At 44.6% G+C, this 18,096-nt stretch overlaps 1 protein-coding gene across 1 annotated transcript in view; it reads left to right on the top strand.

The window, feature by feature from the left end:
• Nucleotides 1–6,351, top strand: part of CCDC137 (coiled-coil domain containing 137) — a 12,442-nt gene extending 6,091 nt beyond the window's left edge. The window contains exons 4-6 of the mRNA XM_015408809.1: nt 1,997–2,079; nt 5,235–5,314; nt 5,588–6,351. Of these exons, the coding sequence (XP_015264295.1) occupies nt 1,997–2,079; nt 5,235–5,314; nt 5,588–5,806 (382 nt within the window). The 3' untranslated portion in view covers nt 5,807–6,351. The remainder of the gene's footprint in view (nt 1–1,996; nt 2,080–5,234; nt 5,315–5,587) is intronic.
• Nucleotides 6,352–18,096: the final 11,745 nt, after the last annotated feature.

Below are 18,096 nucleotides of genomic sequence, written 5' to 3'. Positions count from 1 at the left end.
CTGCACGTGGCCGGGAGAGGGATCGATGGGGTGGGGGGGATGGGGGAGATTTCTCCCCAGCGGAGCGCCTTCGCGCCCCGCTGGGAAGAAAAGAAGGGCCCAGGGCTTCCCTCCCGGCTGCTGCACGCGGCCGGGAGAGGGATCGATGGGGTGGGGGGGATGGGGGAGATTTCTCCCCAGCGGAGCGCCTTCGCGCCCCGCTGGGAAGAAAAGAAGGGCCCAGGGCTTCCCTCCCGGCCGCTGCATGCGGCCGGGAGAGGGATCGATGGGGATGGGGGGGTGGGGGAGGAAGGCAAGGCCGGGGAAGGCAAGGCCCGGCTACTTACCCTCCTGCTTCGTCCTCATTCTCCAACGGAATGAGGATCGAAGCAGAGGGCGGGGTGAAGAAGGGGGCGGGGCTTCACCACGTGACCGCCCCGCCCCCTAGAGGTTCTCTTCCGGAGCGCCGTACCGGAGCGCTCCCCCCCGACTAGAGCCCTGATTCTAACATAATGTGTAAAATAAGAACATAAGAGAAGCCAATGTCGGATCAGGTCAATGGCCCATTTAGTCCAACACTCTCTCACACAGTGGCCAAAAATACCAGGTGCCATCAGGAGGTCCAGCAGTGTGTTTTTGTTTATGTTATTGACTTTGTTAGATTGTGAATTGTTTATTACAGTTTATATATCATTGCTTTTAAAGAGTAGATATAACTTTTTCCCTCTACTTTTGGGGCAGGCGGGCTTGTAGTTGTACACACATTAGGGTTAGAAAGCACTAACAAGCAGAGAGAGATGTGACTATGAGAATCATTGTGTCTTATGATATAAGCTCTTGTGAGTTTCCCTTTGGATAAAAAAGGTGATGCATTGACGTGTTGATGGCAATTATACCTGCTTCTACCTATCTGGGATCCATACTTGCAGTCTGATCTCGTATATATTGTTCTGGATGACTCTGGTTACGCCTGATTTAAGTATAGGTGTGCACTTAAGAAACCCTAGGCAACTAATTAGCTTTCCTATACCAGATCATTTAACTCCTAGCCAGAGATACACCTCAGTAAATACTATAGGTTTGTTTTAGGTATAGTACACAAGTAAATACTATTGGAGAATCTCTGCTTCCATTCTAAGCTCTTTTTATTAAATCATAATTATTGCATTCTTAACACAGACTAAATCAACAAATCATTATACAATCCATCCATCATTGTTACTTAGATAATTAAAGGAGAGCAATTACATGAGGCATAAAGATAGAGCCAGGTGGTTAGCCATGTTGGTCTGAAGTGGAATAAAACTTTGTCTTAAAGGTGCCACTGGACTTAAAAATTGAGTCATAAAGATTTCTTACCCCAAAAGTAAGCAGGTCACAGGCAAGAAGCCCCTTCTGAGAAGAAGCTCTCGATCAGTACAGCATCCCATATTCATAGTATTTTAGAATAATCTCCTAGCAATAGTTAACTGTCCCATTTGATAAGGGAGCACATTCTTGGCTAACTCATTGTCTTATAACGTCAAGAATCATAAAGGTTACCAATACCTAAAATAACTTTTTAGAATATATAGAGAATGTTAGTTCATTCTCGCTACTTTTAATCTTTACAAAGCTTTACAAGTTTCTCTTACATATAAATATCTTTTGGCCCTCAACCAAAACTCCCATCTTTGAATAGTATCTTGACTTCTGTGAAGGCTGACATTCTTGATAATGGGTTAGACAGCTTTTAATCTACACAAGGCCATATCATTGTTACCACTTTGTATACTTCTTACTGATCTTCTGGGCCTGTAGACTCCCTTCTTCGCAGGCTTCCCTGAGAGGCCAGGTTTGTTTTATTTAGGTGTTCTGCAACATCTTCTATTCCTTTTTTTTCTGGCCATATCCATGACAGTGTGTTCACTTGGTCATAAGTCTCAGTGAGTTCAGTAGCAGTTCCTCCCAAATGGGATTGCAGCATTAATTGGTTAAGGCCTGATCATGTCCTTTTCCAACACACTTTGATCTCTAGATTTCAGCAAAAGAAACTGGATAAAATCCGAAAGCAAAAAGAAGAGAGGAAAATAGCAGTACTGGAGACAGACTTGCTTAGAGGTAAGCAGGCATTTGACCTTCCATTCAGAGCCATTATTGTTGTTACTGAGCAATACGGAACTTGGACCTCTAAGAATAGAATTCTATTTTTTTTAACTTCAGACCTTGTTAGATGTGTCCTGCATGCTTCTTTTGTGTGTGCATGCTGTATCAAATATGGTGCTCTCACATTCTATAATATAGTATAGCTCTTCCATGAAAATTACTAAAGAATATTAAAACCACATTTATCCACTGTATAAAAATCACCTCTCAAAGTACATACAATATCAAATATCGTTCCAGTATCAATATAATGCTAGACGGCATATCCTGTATATTTGTGCTATCCTGAGCTGATGTCAACAGGATCCTGGGTGCTGTTAGGCTGACCACCTGCCTCTTAGACCTGTGCCCCTCATAGCTGGTGAAAGCCAGTGGTGAGAGGTTATGAGGTCCCCGGGAAGACACTGTCAATCTGTCCCTGGGTTCAGGGATTTTTCCAGAGGTGCTGAAGGAGGTAGTGGTTGTTCCACACAGAGTTTCAGGATGGGGTGTCACCAGTATGCGGATGACACCCAAGTATTTCTGTTGATAGGCAGCCAGCCAGATGCCGTTCCTGTGAATTTAGCTAAGGAATTGGAGGCCGTGGTTGGGTGGTTAAAACAGAGTTGGCTGAAACTGAATCTGGGTAAGGTGGAGGTTCTGTGGTGGTGGTGGTGAGCCACGGTTGGGTTGCCAACTCCGGACTCTTGACGGTGTGCCCTTATCACCGGCGTCGACCGTCAAGAGTCTGGGCGTGACCTTGGATGCCGCCCTGTCTATGGAGGCTCAGGTCGCAAAGGCTGCCAAGCTGGCATTCTTTCAACTGCACCAGGTTAGACAACCGGCTCCCTGCCTGTCTCACCCTGATCTAGGTACAGTACTCCATACAACGGTCACCTCCAGGATAGACTACTGTAATTCACTCTTCATGGGCCTACCCTTGTGCCTGACCCGGACACTACAACTGATCCCACACAGCTGCATTCTGGATCCCAGTGGAGCACTGGATCAGGTTCAAGGTCTTGGTTTTGACTTTCAAGGCCTTTAGCGATCAGGGACCCACATACCTTCAGGACTGCCTCTCCCAGCATGCCACCAGAAGAGTGTTACACTCCAGGAATAAGAACTTTCTAGTAGTCCCCAACCTGAGAGAGATCCAGCTGGCCTCAACTAGGACCCCCCCCCCCCCCCCCCCCGTGGAACTCTCTGCTGGAGATTATCCGTGTTCTGTGGGATTTACTACATTTCTGCAGGGCATGCAAGGCAGAGATGTTCCGCCAGGCATTTGGTTGAGGACAGCAACGGGACAGTATAAAATCTGGCTCTCTCTCACACACACACCACGCAGCCCCCTTCCCCCTAGGTGGCCTGTGGAAATTAAAATCTCTTTTCTGCCATCTTGGGAAGAGCATTGTTTTATTTGCTGATATGTTTTAGGTTTTTTAACATTGGTTTTAACTTGAATTATTTATTGTACTTGCTCTGTTGTAAGCCACCCTGAGCCCTGCTTGCAGGGAAGGGTGGCCTAGTAAATCTAATTTAATAAATAAATAAAATCTCTCCACAATGCTGAATATTTGTTGCCATTTCAGTCCCCAAAGTCTCTGTATAAGAGCTTTCCAAATGAGATGGTCCAAAAAATAGGCTCCGTGTATTTACAAACTCAATTCCAGCCCAGTGGATTTGCTAGCTCCTTTCCGTTTTTGTAATTGCGTTCTTTTTCAAAGGTGGAATTGCTCGTCATTTGTAAACACTCACATAGAAAAACTTTCTTATCCAAACTCATGTCTCACCAATAATTTCTTCTGGGTTTCTGCCAAGAGCTCAGGGGACTCCCATTGTAAACATTCAGCATTGTGGAGAGATTGAGATACACCTTTACTGCGTATCTGCTCAAATGCTTAAGAATTCAGAGAACCTGGGAAAGGTACATTTGGGGGGGGGGCATATCCCTCGGGGAGCACTCCCCCTGCAGGCTGTGCTGAGGCTCTGCTGGGCAGCCTGGTTTAAACCAGGCTGCCCAACAGAGCTTGCCAACCGGCTGATCCTGGGCTGGCTCCTCTTGCAGCTCAGTTTAATACAGGATATACCTTCTAGCATTATATTGATACTGGAACTATAAGATGTTTTGATATTGTATGTACGTTGAGAGGTGGTCTTTTATACAATGGATAAATAACTGTGATTTTAATATTCTTTAGTAATTTTCACGGAAGAGTTATATTATATTACGTGTCTATATATCCGTGATTCCCTGGCATACGGCATAATATGCTCTCAGAGCCTGGGCAGCCAAAGTACTTGGATAATAGGGATTTTGTGCGAAGGGAAAGGCTGTGGCTGTAGGCCAGAGTGGTTTGGGGTGATGAGATTGGTCTGAATCTAAATAATTGCTTAGGGCTGCAACGGACATTGGTTAGAAAACAATTTTTAGAATCTTAGTGTCCTTAGATTCCTTTGTGCTTAACAAAAAAGACCAGCTTCTTGTGAAACTGAAACTGCAAGGTCCTTTTTGTGTAGAAATAAAGGGCTGTTTTTTGCATATTGTTTATCTCGTGTACGGTTAGAAAAATGGAAGGCAGTCCCTTTGCTGTAGCCCTCCAGGGTGGTTGATGATGGTTTCCAGTTCAGTAAACTCTTACCATAACACCCCTGGGTTTCAGGCAGTTGATGCCAAGCAGATCTTGACCTGTATCTGTCCAATAGAGGAAGGTGGGTGTTGGCCTCAGCTTCTTTTTCAAAAATAAGTACTGTGGCTTTACAAGGCAAAGGTAAATGTTGTGTACTTGAATTGTTCTAAGTTCTGTGCTGGGCCATTTGGACTCTGATTAAGCAGTAGCATTTGTCACAGAATCTTATGGTGATGTGCAACGGATGGATTTGCTTTAGAGCCCTGCCCTCTTCCCCTTCCTACTTAGAGTTGTGGTTAGTATTCTGGATGGAACTGCATTCATTCCCTGCCTTGTGGCCTTATGAAGAGGCACAAGGAAGAGGCCCTGTTGAATTCTAGGCAGGACTTCAGGCACAAGTCTGCTTGCTTGTGAGAGAAGAATGTGGTGTGTATTTTGGAACCTTCCCTATCTTGTAAACAACCTGATCCATAGTTTTAACTCATTTCTTACTGCTTTTAGACTCAATACAGTTTGGAGAAGTTGCTCTGCAGCCCCCAACACTTACAGCAAAGCCCAGAAAGAGTGTCGCTAGAGAGAAGGGATGTCATTGTGCTGCACGTGATTCTAGGCCTGTCTCCTAACCCTGTCCTGGTTGTCCATACCCAAAGATTTTAATTCAATCTGGAGCAAAACTACGGGGATATTGGTAACCTGTATTAACCCTAATGTGCCAAGTGAGTTGTACCCAGATGGGGCGGGGGGAGGGAGTATTGGACACCTTTAGACAAGATCATGGCTCGTGTTCTGGGTTCAGTCACTGCCTTTCCCCCTTCATATCACTCCAGCTTGAGGCCCTCTCTTTCATGTTCCAGGCTGGCCAGAGGCAGCTTCTGCTGATGTCTCTCTTGGGCTCTGGCACAGCAGCCTCTACTCATAAAGTCGTCCATGCATCTCTTGCTCGCCAGAGGATTGTGCAGGAGGAGAGAGACAGGGTTGTCCAAGCCTACCGGGACCTAAAGAAACGTAAACAGCAACAACAGCTGTCAGCCCAGAGCCAACTTGCTTTGGAGAAACTAAGGAAGCCAGTCTGAGGTAACAATTCCAGCATTACAGAACACCCAGAACTGTTTGGGAGCAAAAGTATCTACCAGCAACCACAGCAGCCATCCACTTGAAATGGCTGTTTTTTGAATGAGTGTCAGGCCACCGGGACAAGCAGATTTCAGGCCAATGTGATCTGTGGTGGGCAAGTGGTGGGCAAGTGGGTAATATGGGGGTTAACAGCCATCATTTCTGGGTGAATGAATTGTGTTCTGAACTGTACAGAAAGCAGCGTTCTCTGTGTTCAGCTTTGGAACGGCATACCCAACATGCCCAGCATGAAGATTGCATCATAACTGTTCTCTGCAGAGGATGTCTGAGGCACAGGAACAAACACTATCTCTTACACTGCTGTTAATTTGCTTCAGTTTTCTATGAGCTGTCTTGCAGTGGCCGCAAGATTATTAGAAAAAGAGTAAAGGATGTGGAATTAATTAGCTTAGGTTGAAGGGGTTTGATTCCTACTGTGTAGAACCCTATTACCAGCTTCAAAAGAAAAGAAATATGGATGATTGAACTGGCTGCTCTCATCTTCTGCAAGCTTGATCCTGTTTTCCTCAGGTTTGTACCTGGTCCTTTTCAAGACACTCTTTTGTCTTCACTGAGCCTGCTACATGGGTTTGGGAGCAGAAAGTTTGTGTCTTTTAGAATAAATATTTTCCTTTTGGATTCTTTTGTTTTCTCTCCTGTCTTGTTCTTGTAACTGCTGAAGAGAAGGGAAACTTTCCATTAGAACAACTATCAGTCAGGCCTTTCTTTTGAATCTGTACAACACTGGTGCTTGGGTGGGAGTCTCCCAGTATTAGGAGGTGCCTTCGCTTGACAGTGATAAAGGTAGGGTGGGAAAAGTGGCATTCTTGCTTTGCAGATTCTTTATTCAAGAGGCTTTCCCCCCACACAAGTTAGTTGCTCCACATTTGATAGTGATGGGAAGTGGGATTTCCCCCCCTCCTTCCCCAGAGCATCATAAGCAAACCTTCTTTGTTGGAAAACTTTGGAAAAGATCACAGCAAAGTCTGGACGTGGGTGGGAAAGTTCAGAGTTTCCCTCCTACATGGCAGGCATTTTCCCTGCCCCTCAGCAGCCATTTCTTCCCCCTGCCAGTGGGGGTCTTTTTGTTTTTCTTAATTGGCAATTCAATATTATTATATTGTTAAAGCAATCTGTCTATCAGTTTCTCTGAATTGCCAGCTTTTATTTTAAAAAAAGAAAATGTCTAATCCATTTCATTGCAGAGATATACCTTTTCCCTTATATCTCCACAATAAAAGGAACTAGACTTCTTGAAATAAAAGCTGTGGATTCAGAGAACCTGATACACATATTGTTATAATGATATTTAGTTAGCAATTTAAAAAGCCCTGGTGGCATGGGAGTGGGTGGCCACTGCTGGGTGGACTAGGGCAGAGAAGCTACAGAAAAACTTGCCATGTGGAAGCCCTGTTGCCTCTGTGCTGTATTGCCAGCTGCAGCATCAGTGAGGAAACTACACAAACCTTTCCCCATGTGGAAAACGCCAGAGTTAAGAGAACCAAGAGGAGACAATAATTGGCCTTCCCCTTTCCTAACTAATTGCAGTAAGGCCAATATATGAAAGGGGCTGAAATGGCGGAATACAACCGGAGGCTTTTCTTCCTCCTTGCACATAAAGAGCCACATGTGGTGTAGTGGTTAAGAGTATCCAAATATATTAAGGCTCAGGTTCAAATCTCTGCTTGTCATGAAAGCTCCCTGGGTAACTTTGATCAGTCACATTCTCTGAGCCTGTCCTACTTCCTAGCGCTGTTGTGAGGTTAAAATGGGGGCAGGTGTCTCATTTACTACTTGGTCTTCACGGAATGAAGTCAAGGACTATCTGTAGGCTTGCCAATATCAGATAGAGGTAGAGCTGACCCTCAGTGTTAGAGGAGGAGCTGGACAGCAGGAGACTTGCTGCAAGAAGCACAAGCTGGGTTGGGGAGCTGATAATCCCAACCCTTTCTGTAGCTGGAGTTGGGTCCTGTATCCTGCAAAGATCTAAAGAGCGACACTCTGCTCCTCCAGGAGGCTAGAGTGTGGGATGCCTTGAGCCGCTGGCATGCACTGTTTCTGGTCCAGGCTTTGGCTCTGGTTCTTAGTTATCTTCGCTGCAGGGAGACTGGGGGTGCTGGAGGTGGATGGTTCTGCTTAGAGTTCCTGGTATGCTTGTTCCACTGGCTCTTGAACAGGAGCCTGCAGTGGTTGTCCCTTGGAGGCTTTGTGGTGCAGGGAGCTTAGGGCAGAGGAGTCGAACTCATTTGTTACGGGGGCTGGATCTGACATAAATGTCATTTTGTTGGGCCAGGCCATGTGTGCCATGAAATGTAACATGAGGTACAGAGATATAAAATTTATAAAGGTGATTTCAGATGCCGAATAGTAAATAGCAGGTGAATGACTTGATGGATTAGGTGTGATATGCAGAGGGATAGCAGGCTTGGAGATACCAGCATTGGTAATGAGACAGGAATTTGGTCCAGGAGGATTCAGTCCAGGAGGATGCAAAGAATAAATGGACAGAAGTCTGACATTAGAAACCACAACATTCAGCTGTTGAAATACAGTAGCAGTGCTCTTACAAAAAAAATTCGAAGGGAGATTAGAGAGACTGCTGAATTGCAATTGATATTGAAGCTCAAGACAATGCATCCTCCAGGACTGAAATGAGACCTAGTTTTCCTGTCACCAATGTGTGCTATTATCATTTGGCATCTTAAATCACTCCACTCTCCAAGATATAAGGACCAATCCAAGTGTTCTAATTCCTAATCAGGGTCTTTTTGAAAGAAAATAAAATTCAGATAGGAACAGAGAAATCCAATCTTTTTTTTTAAAATCCAGAATAAGCCAAAATAATTTCCTCAGTGTAAACTGTGCTTGTCAGAAGAATTCTTCTCTCCTTCCCTCCGAAGAAGTTTGCTTGCACACAAATGATTATACCTGGAATAAAGCATTGTTGGTATTAAAGCTGCCGTGGGACTCCAACTTTGTTTTCTTTCTCTCTCTCTCCTCCCCCTCCCTTCCTCCCCAAAAGAGGAGAAGCAGCCTCGGAGAAGGAAGCAAGCGGGGGGGGGGGGGGGGAAGAGGCAGGAAGCAAAGAGCTGGGGGGAAAGCAAGCTACAGTGCAGCTGCAGTAGCAGCCCTGGAGAAGGAAGTTGCTTGTGGGCTGGACCTGAGCCCTATGGGGGGGGGCAGATCTGGCCCATGGGCCATATGTTTAACACCCTTGGCTTAGGTTGTAGTGGGGACCATGGGAAAGGGCTTCTCAGTCTTGGAGGAGTCTTCATCACAGGTTGAAGCAGGGCCAGGGCAAGTCCTGACAGCTGGGTACAATGTATGCTGCCCTGAATTTCTTGGAGAAACGTCAGGATTTAAAAACACTACGTATGGATTCTGTACAACTGTATTGAGGTCATGGTGTATGTGTGCAGGGGCGACCTTTCTGTACCTTTTGGAAAATTGCTAAGCTCCAGACATTAATAACATTTTTGTTTTATCTGTTTACTTCATTTATACCCTGCATTTCACCTAACAGTGATATCCCCTCCTGTATTTGATTCTCACAACAACGCTGTGAGGTAGTTTAGGGTGATAGCGTTCTGGGTGACCTTGGGTCAGTCACATATTATCATGGCAGAGTGTGGATTTGAACCTGGGTCTCCCAAATCGTACTCTGAAACTCTAACCACTACACATGTTATTTTATTAGGATGTGGCCTTAAAAGGAAGCTAGGAGAATACAAGTGTAGACTGCAAGGAATGCACAGGGAGAGGTAAATTCCACCCTCCCATGGTCCCCCTTTCCTCCTTCCACTTTCTGTCATTTGCCTTTCTTACTCTCCTGCCGCCTCCTCCTGTTGTCTCTTTCCCCTCCATCTGTCTTTTTTCTTGAGTCTCCTCTTTTGCTGCCTCCATCACTGCTCACCAACCTACTTGCTCACCTGCCTGGCGGCATGTCTCTTTCCTCCCCATCACAGCCTGCTCCTTCTGTCCCTGCGGTTTCACTCACCCATGCCACCTCTTTGCTTCTTTGCTTGCTCATCTGCCCCGCAGCACAACCTCTTCCACCCTCCCAACCACTGCCACCTCCTTCCTTCCCTGCTGCCTTGGTCATTTGTGCCACCCTTTCCCCCCCTCCATCCATCCAGGGATGCCTCACATGCTCACTCCCTTTTTAGCCTAGCCCACACAGTGGCAGCACATTCCCCTTCCTTTACTGTAGCCAGCCACCTGTTTATGAGGTCAAAATGGTGGCTGGTTTTTCTTGGTAAGGCAAGGTTTTAGTTCCTTCACCTCTTTTTTAAAAAAAATTATTTAAACCTGTAAGCCCCCCACCTCCTGTTTGTAGAAAGATCTCCTTTCCCTGTACATGACCCTAATCTACAGATTCAGTGATCCACATATGGGCCCATGTTCAGAATTAGAAATAATGGTGTCTTGAACTGTGTAGTGCAGATCCAACAGTAGGTGGCAGGATGTGCACACAAGTGCTGGGAATACTTGCTTAGCAAGTGCTCTCTTTGCTTCTTTCCTTCAAGGATCATTTTCTTGCATTCATCTGACAAACAGAACTCTCCAGGCAGGGAAGGCATGACCCTCTGTTGTAGCGCTTCAGTTGTCACGTCCAGCCATGCTGCAGGAGATATGGACCTTGATGCATTCATAGGTAATGAAGAGTGCCCCTACAAGTCTGCATTTTCTGGGCAACACTGATGCAGAAGTGGACCATAATAGCTAGTTGAGTATTTAGTGCTTTACATGGCCTTTGTATGCCACATGATCAATATTGGTCTGATTTGGGCTGATGACATGTTCTCTAGAATCAACTTTTGTAATCCATATCCATGACTGGTTTCAGCTACATGTCCCTGTTATTTTGAGCAGTCCATTAGTTTCCCCTAATGACTGTAGAAGCAGGGTGGCCATGGGGCATTGACTGCGTGGAGTGAGTAAGGGGTTGCTGGGACAGTCGAGCTGTTCCTGCAGATAGCAAGCTGAAGGTTTTGTGTAACATCTGCAAACTTTGCATTATCCAGATATAGAATTGGTGCCCTGTACGCTGCAATGATGTCGAAATACAGAGAGTTGTACCCTGTGGCTACTGCCGTTGTGTAATGGGAATTCTGTGAATTTAGAAGAAAAGGCAGGCTGTACGTCCCAGAAGCGAACTGTGTTTATGACTCCTCTTAATTGAGGACAGTACACCCACAACACAAGCTTACATTGGTTTTAATTAAACCCCAAGTCAGTAGTTTGAGCTGGTGACTGCCAGTCCATCCCTAGCAGCTCCAGAACATATACATCATCTTTTTTCTTTCCTGTATGGACAGTCAAGTAGATGCTTGCCACTCTGCTTCTTCTAAATGCAGAGTATGATTGAAAACTCTGTGCTTGTGGATCTGCTTTGTCTTTGTCTCGAGGTGTCATCTTCATGCATGTACTGGGGGTGGGTGGGAGTAGATGGGTTGGGAGGGCATCTCAAACGAGGAAGCCTGGCTTGCTCCGGTGCTGTAACAAGACTTTGATTTGCAAAAACCAGCAGGTAAAACTTTTCATGGTGTGGAGGGAAATATTATCACATGCTAAAAATCCCACCGTTAAAGGACCAGTACCAAGCTGGCAACCCTTTGGGGCCATCAGCGCTTCAGTTCTGCTGTGTTGGTATTTTAGGAATCGCTACCACTGGTGGTTCTTGTCCCTCAGCCTGCACTGACTCACACTGCAATCTTACGGAGAGATTACTCCAGTCCAAATCTGTTGGAATAACTCTGCGTAGGATTGTAGCTTTGGGCGCTCTTCTCATTCTCCCCCCCTGCAGCTAGCTCTTCCCCATTTTCTGCTGGTTGATATGGCCCAGCTGGTTTGCAGCTCAGAGCAAAGTGCAAGTTAGCAAGTCCACAGCTTCCTATTTTGCCAGCCACCGAGTTCGTCTGAAGTGGCCCCCTTTTGAGGACGTCATAGCATAATGCACCATAACGAATGCATATGCTTTATTTCAGGCATCTGGTTGCCAGATACTCTTCATTGCCACTCTTTGTGACAATGTGACACCGCAGTCTTCCCATGCTCCTGAATTTTGTGAATGTGCAACTAATCAGAAGTTGGTGTTGAAGGTGAAGCAGGTGGCTGCCTTCCAAGGCCTCTTCTGAGATGAGCCTGGGAGCCTTTTCCCAGAGTTTGGAGCAGAGATATTTCCCTCTCTTCCCTGGCAGATGGCTGCAGTTGTTACTCGTTCACTTGTTTTACAGGAAGGAGAGGAACAGATGCCTGGCCCAGCTGGGAGTCTCTCACATGCTGAATCTCTATGTTTTCCTCCCTGCTAACATCACTTGAAGGTTTGATTTGCAGTTCTTGATGCTTTGTCCAGAAGCAAATGTCTCCTGCAAGTGGGTTCATGTTCATCTAAATATTGGGTGCACTTTAGATAACTTGAACTGCCCACACCTCACCGAGTTTACTTGGAAACAAGCCCAGTTGAGTTCTATGAAACATTTCCAAGTCTGTATGCTTAAGACTGTTCCCTGAGCATGTCTAAGATTCCAATCTTAGGCTTACATACCTGGAAATAAGCCCCAGTAACTTTGCTATGTATTTAATTCAGTGGTACTTAACTGCATGATCCTATTAATGCCAGAGATGTTTGCTCAGCATCTTACCCTGATAAACCAATTTATTGCAACAGACCTTGCTTTGGGACATGCAAATCCCTGCATAAAAAGAAACATCTGTATAGGATACACTCCCATGGCAAGTTGTCCCATTTATCAAGGCATAAGAATCATTCACAAGATGGTTTCCTTACTATAACTGACTGTGTGACTTTAAAATATTTGTCAATTGGTCTCTAGTTAAGGCGATTTCTCAACAGTGGATCAGAGTTCTTTGGTAAACTGCAGAGGCTTTAGCCAGTTTGAGCCAGCTTGGTGTAGTGGTTAATATCAGCGGACTAATCTGGAGAACCAGGTTAGATTCCCCACTCTTCTGCATGAAGCCAGCAGGGTGACCTTGGGCCAGTCACAGTTCTTTCAGAGCTCTCTCAGCACCTAAAAAACAAGTCTAGCTTGCCACTAGCATAACTTTAAGACCTAGAACTTGTGGCTGCCAGACAATCTTGGGGTCTCCTGGCTATTCTACACACAATGCCATACAATAATTAGTTAGAGGCTTTAGCAGTGGACCAGTGAGGCTGCCAGAAAAGACCCATAGAGAGACTGAAGCTGCTTAAATGTGAGATGGTTCTACATGTCAAAAGCTGAGGAGGAAACCTGAGAGGTTATGATAAAGTAACTTAATTTTACTTTGGGAGACACAGAACAAATTCCTGTAGAAAAGTTCTCCAAGACCACAAAATGGAATGGAATTAAAAGAAATTAGCCTCTGGTTTTTTGTAGCTGTCAGTGACTGAACTTCCGAGTTTCTGCTTAGGTGATGATTAAGCTCATTCATTGTGAATATTGAGGACAAAGTTCTTAAAATTTACTTGTAAAAATTACATGACATCACATGATCTATCAGTTACCCCAATTGTCAGGGTAGAGATGGGTGATGAATGTTTGGGGGGGCATCAATTATGATTGTGAAGTTTCCCAAAATTTCATTAAGAAACACATGGCCAGTAGCAGCAGCAGAACTGGATGGATGAATTGCAGTGATTCACTTGAGGGTTGGGGAAGAGAAAACTGAAATGGTGTCACTGTTACTCTTAATGGATTCACATTAATCAACAAGAATAAGGGGGGAAATTATTTGTTTTATGTTTTCCACATTTTTAGTTCAAAATTTTAGTACCAGTTTAAAAGGTGCAGGTATAGTCCACTGCGGTGGGTCAGTAGTTCAGCAGTTCGAGACCCAGGTGCCGCAAGATGGAGTGAGCTCCCGTCTCTAGTTCCAGCTCCTGCCAACCTAGCAGTTCGAAAGCAAAAAATTGCACGTAGATAAATAGGTACCACTTCAGTGGGAAGGTAACAGAGTTCCGTGTGCCTTGGTGTTTAGTCATGCCGGCCACATGACCATGGAAACGTCTTTGGACAGCGCTGGCTCTTTGGCTTTGAAACGGAGATGAGCACCGCAACCCTAGAGTCGGATTCGACTGGCTTTTGAGCAAGGGAACCTTTACCTTTACCTTTTTATAGTCCACTCATGTGATTGTGTCATCTTAGAATGTGCTCATGATAGGCGTGCTGGTTTGAAAACCATACATCAGAACCTCTCAATGTGTGGTAGGTGAACATGTATAGACAAGGATACTTCCAAACAAGCAGTTCTTGATGTGCATTCTGGTTTGAGGATTAGATCGATCTTTCTTTAGGAAGTTTTTCTGGACCTATTTCATCTTTAAAGTATTGTTGAAGCCACTATTCCATGGATCAGAGTATAGGAAGGTATTCCTTTAGTGCTTCCATTTTTTGCCTTAGTGAAAAACAAGACATTTCTTTCAAGGTAGCTTTTTAAAAAGGTTTTGCTTAAGTCTCAGTTTTCCAATTTATATTATTTGTTCAGGCCATGGAAGCCTTTTGTTTATTTTCCTGTCGGAATTACTGGACTTTGGTATTGTCTGTTTGGCTTTTGTTCTTTCCAAGGAGGAGTTATGTTCTGTATGTTCAGTTTGGGCAAACTTCCTCTTATTTTACTGAGATTATGGTTTACAGTATTGTAGCGTGTTTGGAATAGCTCTGCAAAAATTATCTGCAATATGGCATACACACTGTATATGTATATACATACACACACACACATATATATACATTGAGATTGGGTTGTTGTAGGGAACCATTATATAATTATTTAAAAAATCAGCAAGCATCTAGTGAAGCTGACAAATGACATGGAAAATGAAACAATTTCCCCCCCAGTACAACACCCGAGTGCCATGTAGATCGAGTTGCCCAGTGCCCAGTCAAAATTTCAAAAATAAGTAATATTTGAATTACAATTGCTGTTCAGTAAAATGCTGAGGAGAATGGGTATTGTGATAGTAAGGGCATCATCCACTGTGTTTGAGTAGCTGTCCTGTCTTAGAAGGATTCCCCCCCCTCCCCCAATAAGCTATTTCTTAATAAATAGGCAATTTAAGCCTACTTTTCACAAGCAGCCGCTGAAGGGGGTAAACATGTTTCCGGACTATGCTGTTTCAGAATGCAGGTGGGAGCTTGAGGACTGAATGCTCTCCCACACGCTCAAAAATCCCTGCATATAGAAATGTATCAAACAAAGAAAAAGTTGTACTCCAATTTTCTTCTTGACATGCTGGTTTTTGCCCTGTCCATAGGATGCAGACGGTGTTAGTCGCCTTGGTGAATGACCTCCGGAGACACCTGGATCGAGGCGGATCAGCACTGCTGATGCTTCTTGATTTGTCAGCAGCGTTCAATATGGTTGATTATGATCAGTTGATCTACTGCCTCACCGATGTGGTGATAAGGGGGCTTGCCTTGCAGTGGCTGACCTCCTTTCGAGGGGCGGTATCTCGGCAACACCTGCTGGAATGTGGCGTGCCGCAGGGGTATCTCCCCGCTGCTGTTTAGTATCTACATGCACCCCTCTTGCCCAGATTATCCGGAGGTATGGGCTGGGTTGTCATCATTATGCTGATGATACCCAGCTCTATCTGCTGGTGGATGGCCACGCGGACACTGCCCCAGAAAATCTGGACAGGGCATTATAAGCCATGGCTGGATGGTTATAACAGAGCAGACTGAAATTGAATCCATTGAAGATGGAGACCCTGTACCTGGATCACGGGGGATTGGGATTGGGGATCGAGCTCCCAACCTTTGATGGGGCCCTACTGGTGCCGGTGTTGAAGGTGAAGAGGCTGGGGGTGTTACTGGATGCCTCACTAACTGTGGAGGCCCAGGTTGCTGCCACTGCCAGGTCTGCCTTTTTCCATCTGAGACAGATCAGGCAGTTGGCCCCATATCTCACTCTCCGGGACCTGGCTACAGTGACCCATGCAATAGTCACTTTGTAATTCTCTTTACATGGGGCTGCCCTTGATTCTGCTCTGGAAGTTGCAGCCGGTGCAGAACGCAGTAGCATGGGTGTTGACTTTGCCGTCTGTGCGGACACGAACTGCACTGGCTGCCTGTTGAGTACCGGGATCCGTTTCAAGGTGGTGGTGCTCACCTTTAAAGCCCTATACAGCCAGGGCCTGCATATCTGTGAGACTGCCTCTCCCTCTATGAGCCCCGAAGGGCTTTACAATCTACCAACCTACATCTTCTAGTGGCCCCCAGCCCCAGGGACATCCATCTTGCCTCAACTAAGGCCAGGGCCTTTTCAGCCCTGGCCCCTACCTGGTGGAATGAGCTCCCATAAGAGATCAAGCCCCTGCAGAACCTTTTACAGTTCTGCAGGGCCTGCAAGACGGAGCTCTTCTGCCAGGCCTTTAATTAGGACAGCGAGCGTCCCCCCTCTCTACTGGGCCTTCCCTCAGCGGGTCAGATCTGTGTTATCATCTAAGGACCCAAACTCGAAATAGACTACATCTGTGAGACTTTCACCATGATTTGTACCCTAGGAACGTTGTATTTTATTGGGGTTTTTAATTCTTTGTATATCGGTTACTGTGTTTGATGGAACCCGCCCTGAGCCTGCTATGCAGATACAAATCCAATAAAATAAATAAAAAATAAATATGTGCAGTGAAGTGTGTGTGTAACATTCAATCATGAACCACCATCTTCAGACTGAGGTGGTATAGTCCAAAAACAGATGTCATCTGCTCTTTTGCCTCAGAAAAATCAGTGTGGAGGTCTGGATGCTTAGGGAATGTGACTCAGTGGCACAGCATCTGCTTGGCATGCAGAAAGTCCCAGGTTCAACCCCCAGCATCTCCAATTGAAAGGACCAAGTAGTTGGTGATGCGAAAGAACCCTACCTGGGACCCCGGAAAGCCACTGCCACTCTGAGTAGACAATACTGACCTTGGTGGGTAAATAGCCTGGTTCAGTATAAGGCAACGTCATGTGAATTTAGATTACGGGGGGTCACCAGATAGCTTTGCCTATATTTGGACCAGGGACATGGATTCATAGCTCCACAGACACAAAACTCACTGGCTGACCTTGGGCCTGTTAGTCTCTCAGTCTTAGCTCTGCAAGGTTGTTGTGAAAGTAAAAGAAGACTTGTATTTCTTCCCAGGCTTTTTGCTGAGTAAGTGTTTGGTAAATTGCTGCCGAGTTTGTCTTTTCCCTTGTTCGTAGATAACTGGTGGGTTTTATGGTGAGTTTGCAGCCTTTTAATTCTTCTTCTTTTTTTTTTAGTAAACAATTTTTTTTTTATTTTTCCATAGGAATACAACATTTAAATTAAACCATTTCATTTTTCCATTGTTTACCCCATTCCCATCTCCTCCCCTCCCTTCCGTGGCTTCCCGCAATGCTTCCCCCCCATTTCACATTACTTTACATCAATTATATCATTTTTCTTATCATTACAACCTCAAGATAACTTCATTTGACTTAATATTGATCTAAACATATTAAGTTTTGTTTCACATCCCAGTTCTTTTCCAGATATATTTTAAAGTCACTCCATTCTTGAAAAAAAACGTCGTCTTCATCGTTGTTCAGTTTTTTTGTAATTTTATCCATTTCAGCCATGAACAGAACTTTTTGTATCCAGTCTTCTATCTCTGGTATTTTCTCTGTTTTCCAAAATTGTGCATATATCATTCTCGCTGTTGTTATTAAATACCAGAGTAAAGTCTTTTTAGTCGTATTGACTTCTTCCATTTTCAGTCCCAAAAGCAGAATTTCTGGTGCTTTTTTGAAAGAGCATTTCAATATTTTTTGTATTTCCCTGTGGACTTTTGTCCAAAAGTCTACAGCTTTCTCACAAGTCCACCACATATGGTAAAATGAGCCCTCATGGGTCTTACATTTCCAACATTTATTTGACATAGTCTGGTTCATATTTGCAATTTTCTTCGGAGTCATGTACCACCTATACATCATTTTATAACAATTCTCTTTGACATTGGTACAAGGCGATATCTTAATAGAATTTTTCCACAAATATTCCCAAGTTTCAATAGACACTTCCTTATTCATATTTATTGCCCATTTTATCATTTGCTCTTTCACAGTTTCATCTTCAGTAAACCATTTTAACAACACTTTATACATTTTAGAGATATTTTTCCCCCTCCACTCTCCCAAATTTCAGTAAACCATTTTAACAACACTTTATACATTTTAGAGATATTTTTTCCCCCTTTACTTTCCCAAACATTTGCCATTTCATTTTTTTCCTCTCTAAA

This window comes from Gekko japonicus, unplaced genomic scaffold, assembly GCF_001447785.1.
Source record: "Gekko japonicus isolate JY-2015 unplaced genomic scaffold, Gekko_japonicus_V1.1 scaffold57, whole genome shotgun sequence".
NCBI classification, from domain to species: domain Eukaryota; kingdom Metazoa; phylum Chordata; class Lepidosauria; order Squamata; family Gekkonidae; genus Gekko; species Gekko japonicus.
Note: the sequence above shows the minus strand (reverse complement) of the source record. Positions and strands in the feature narration are given on the sequence as shown.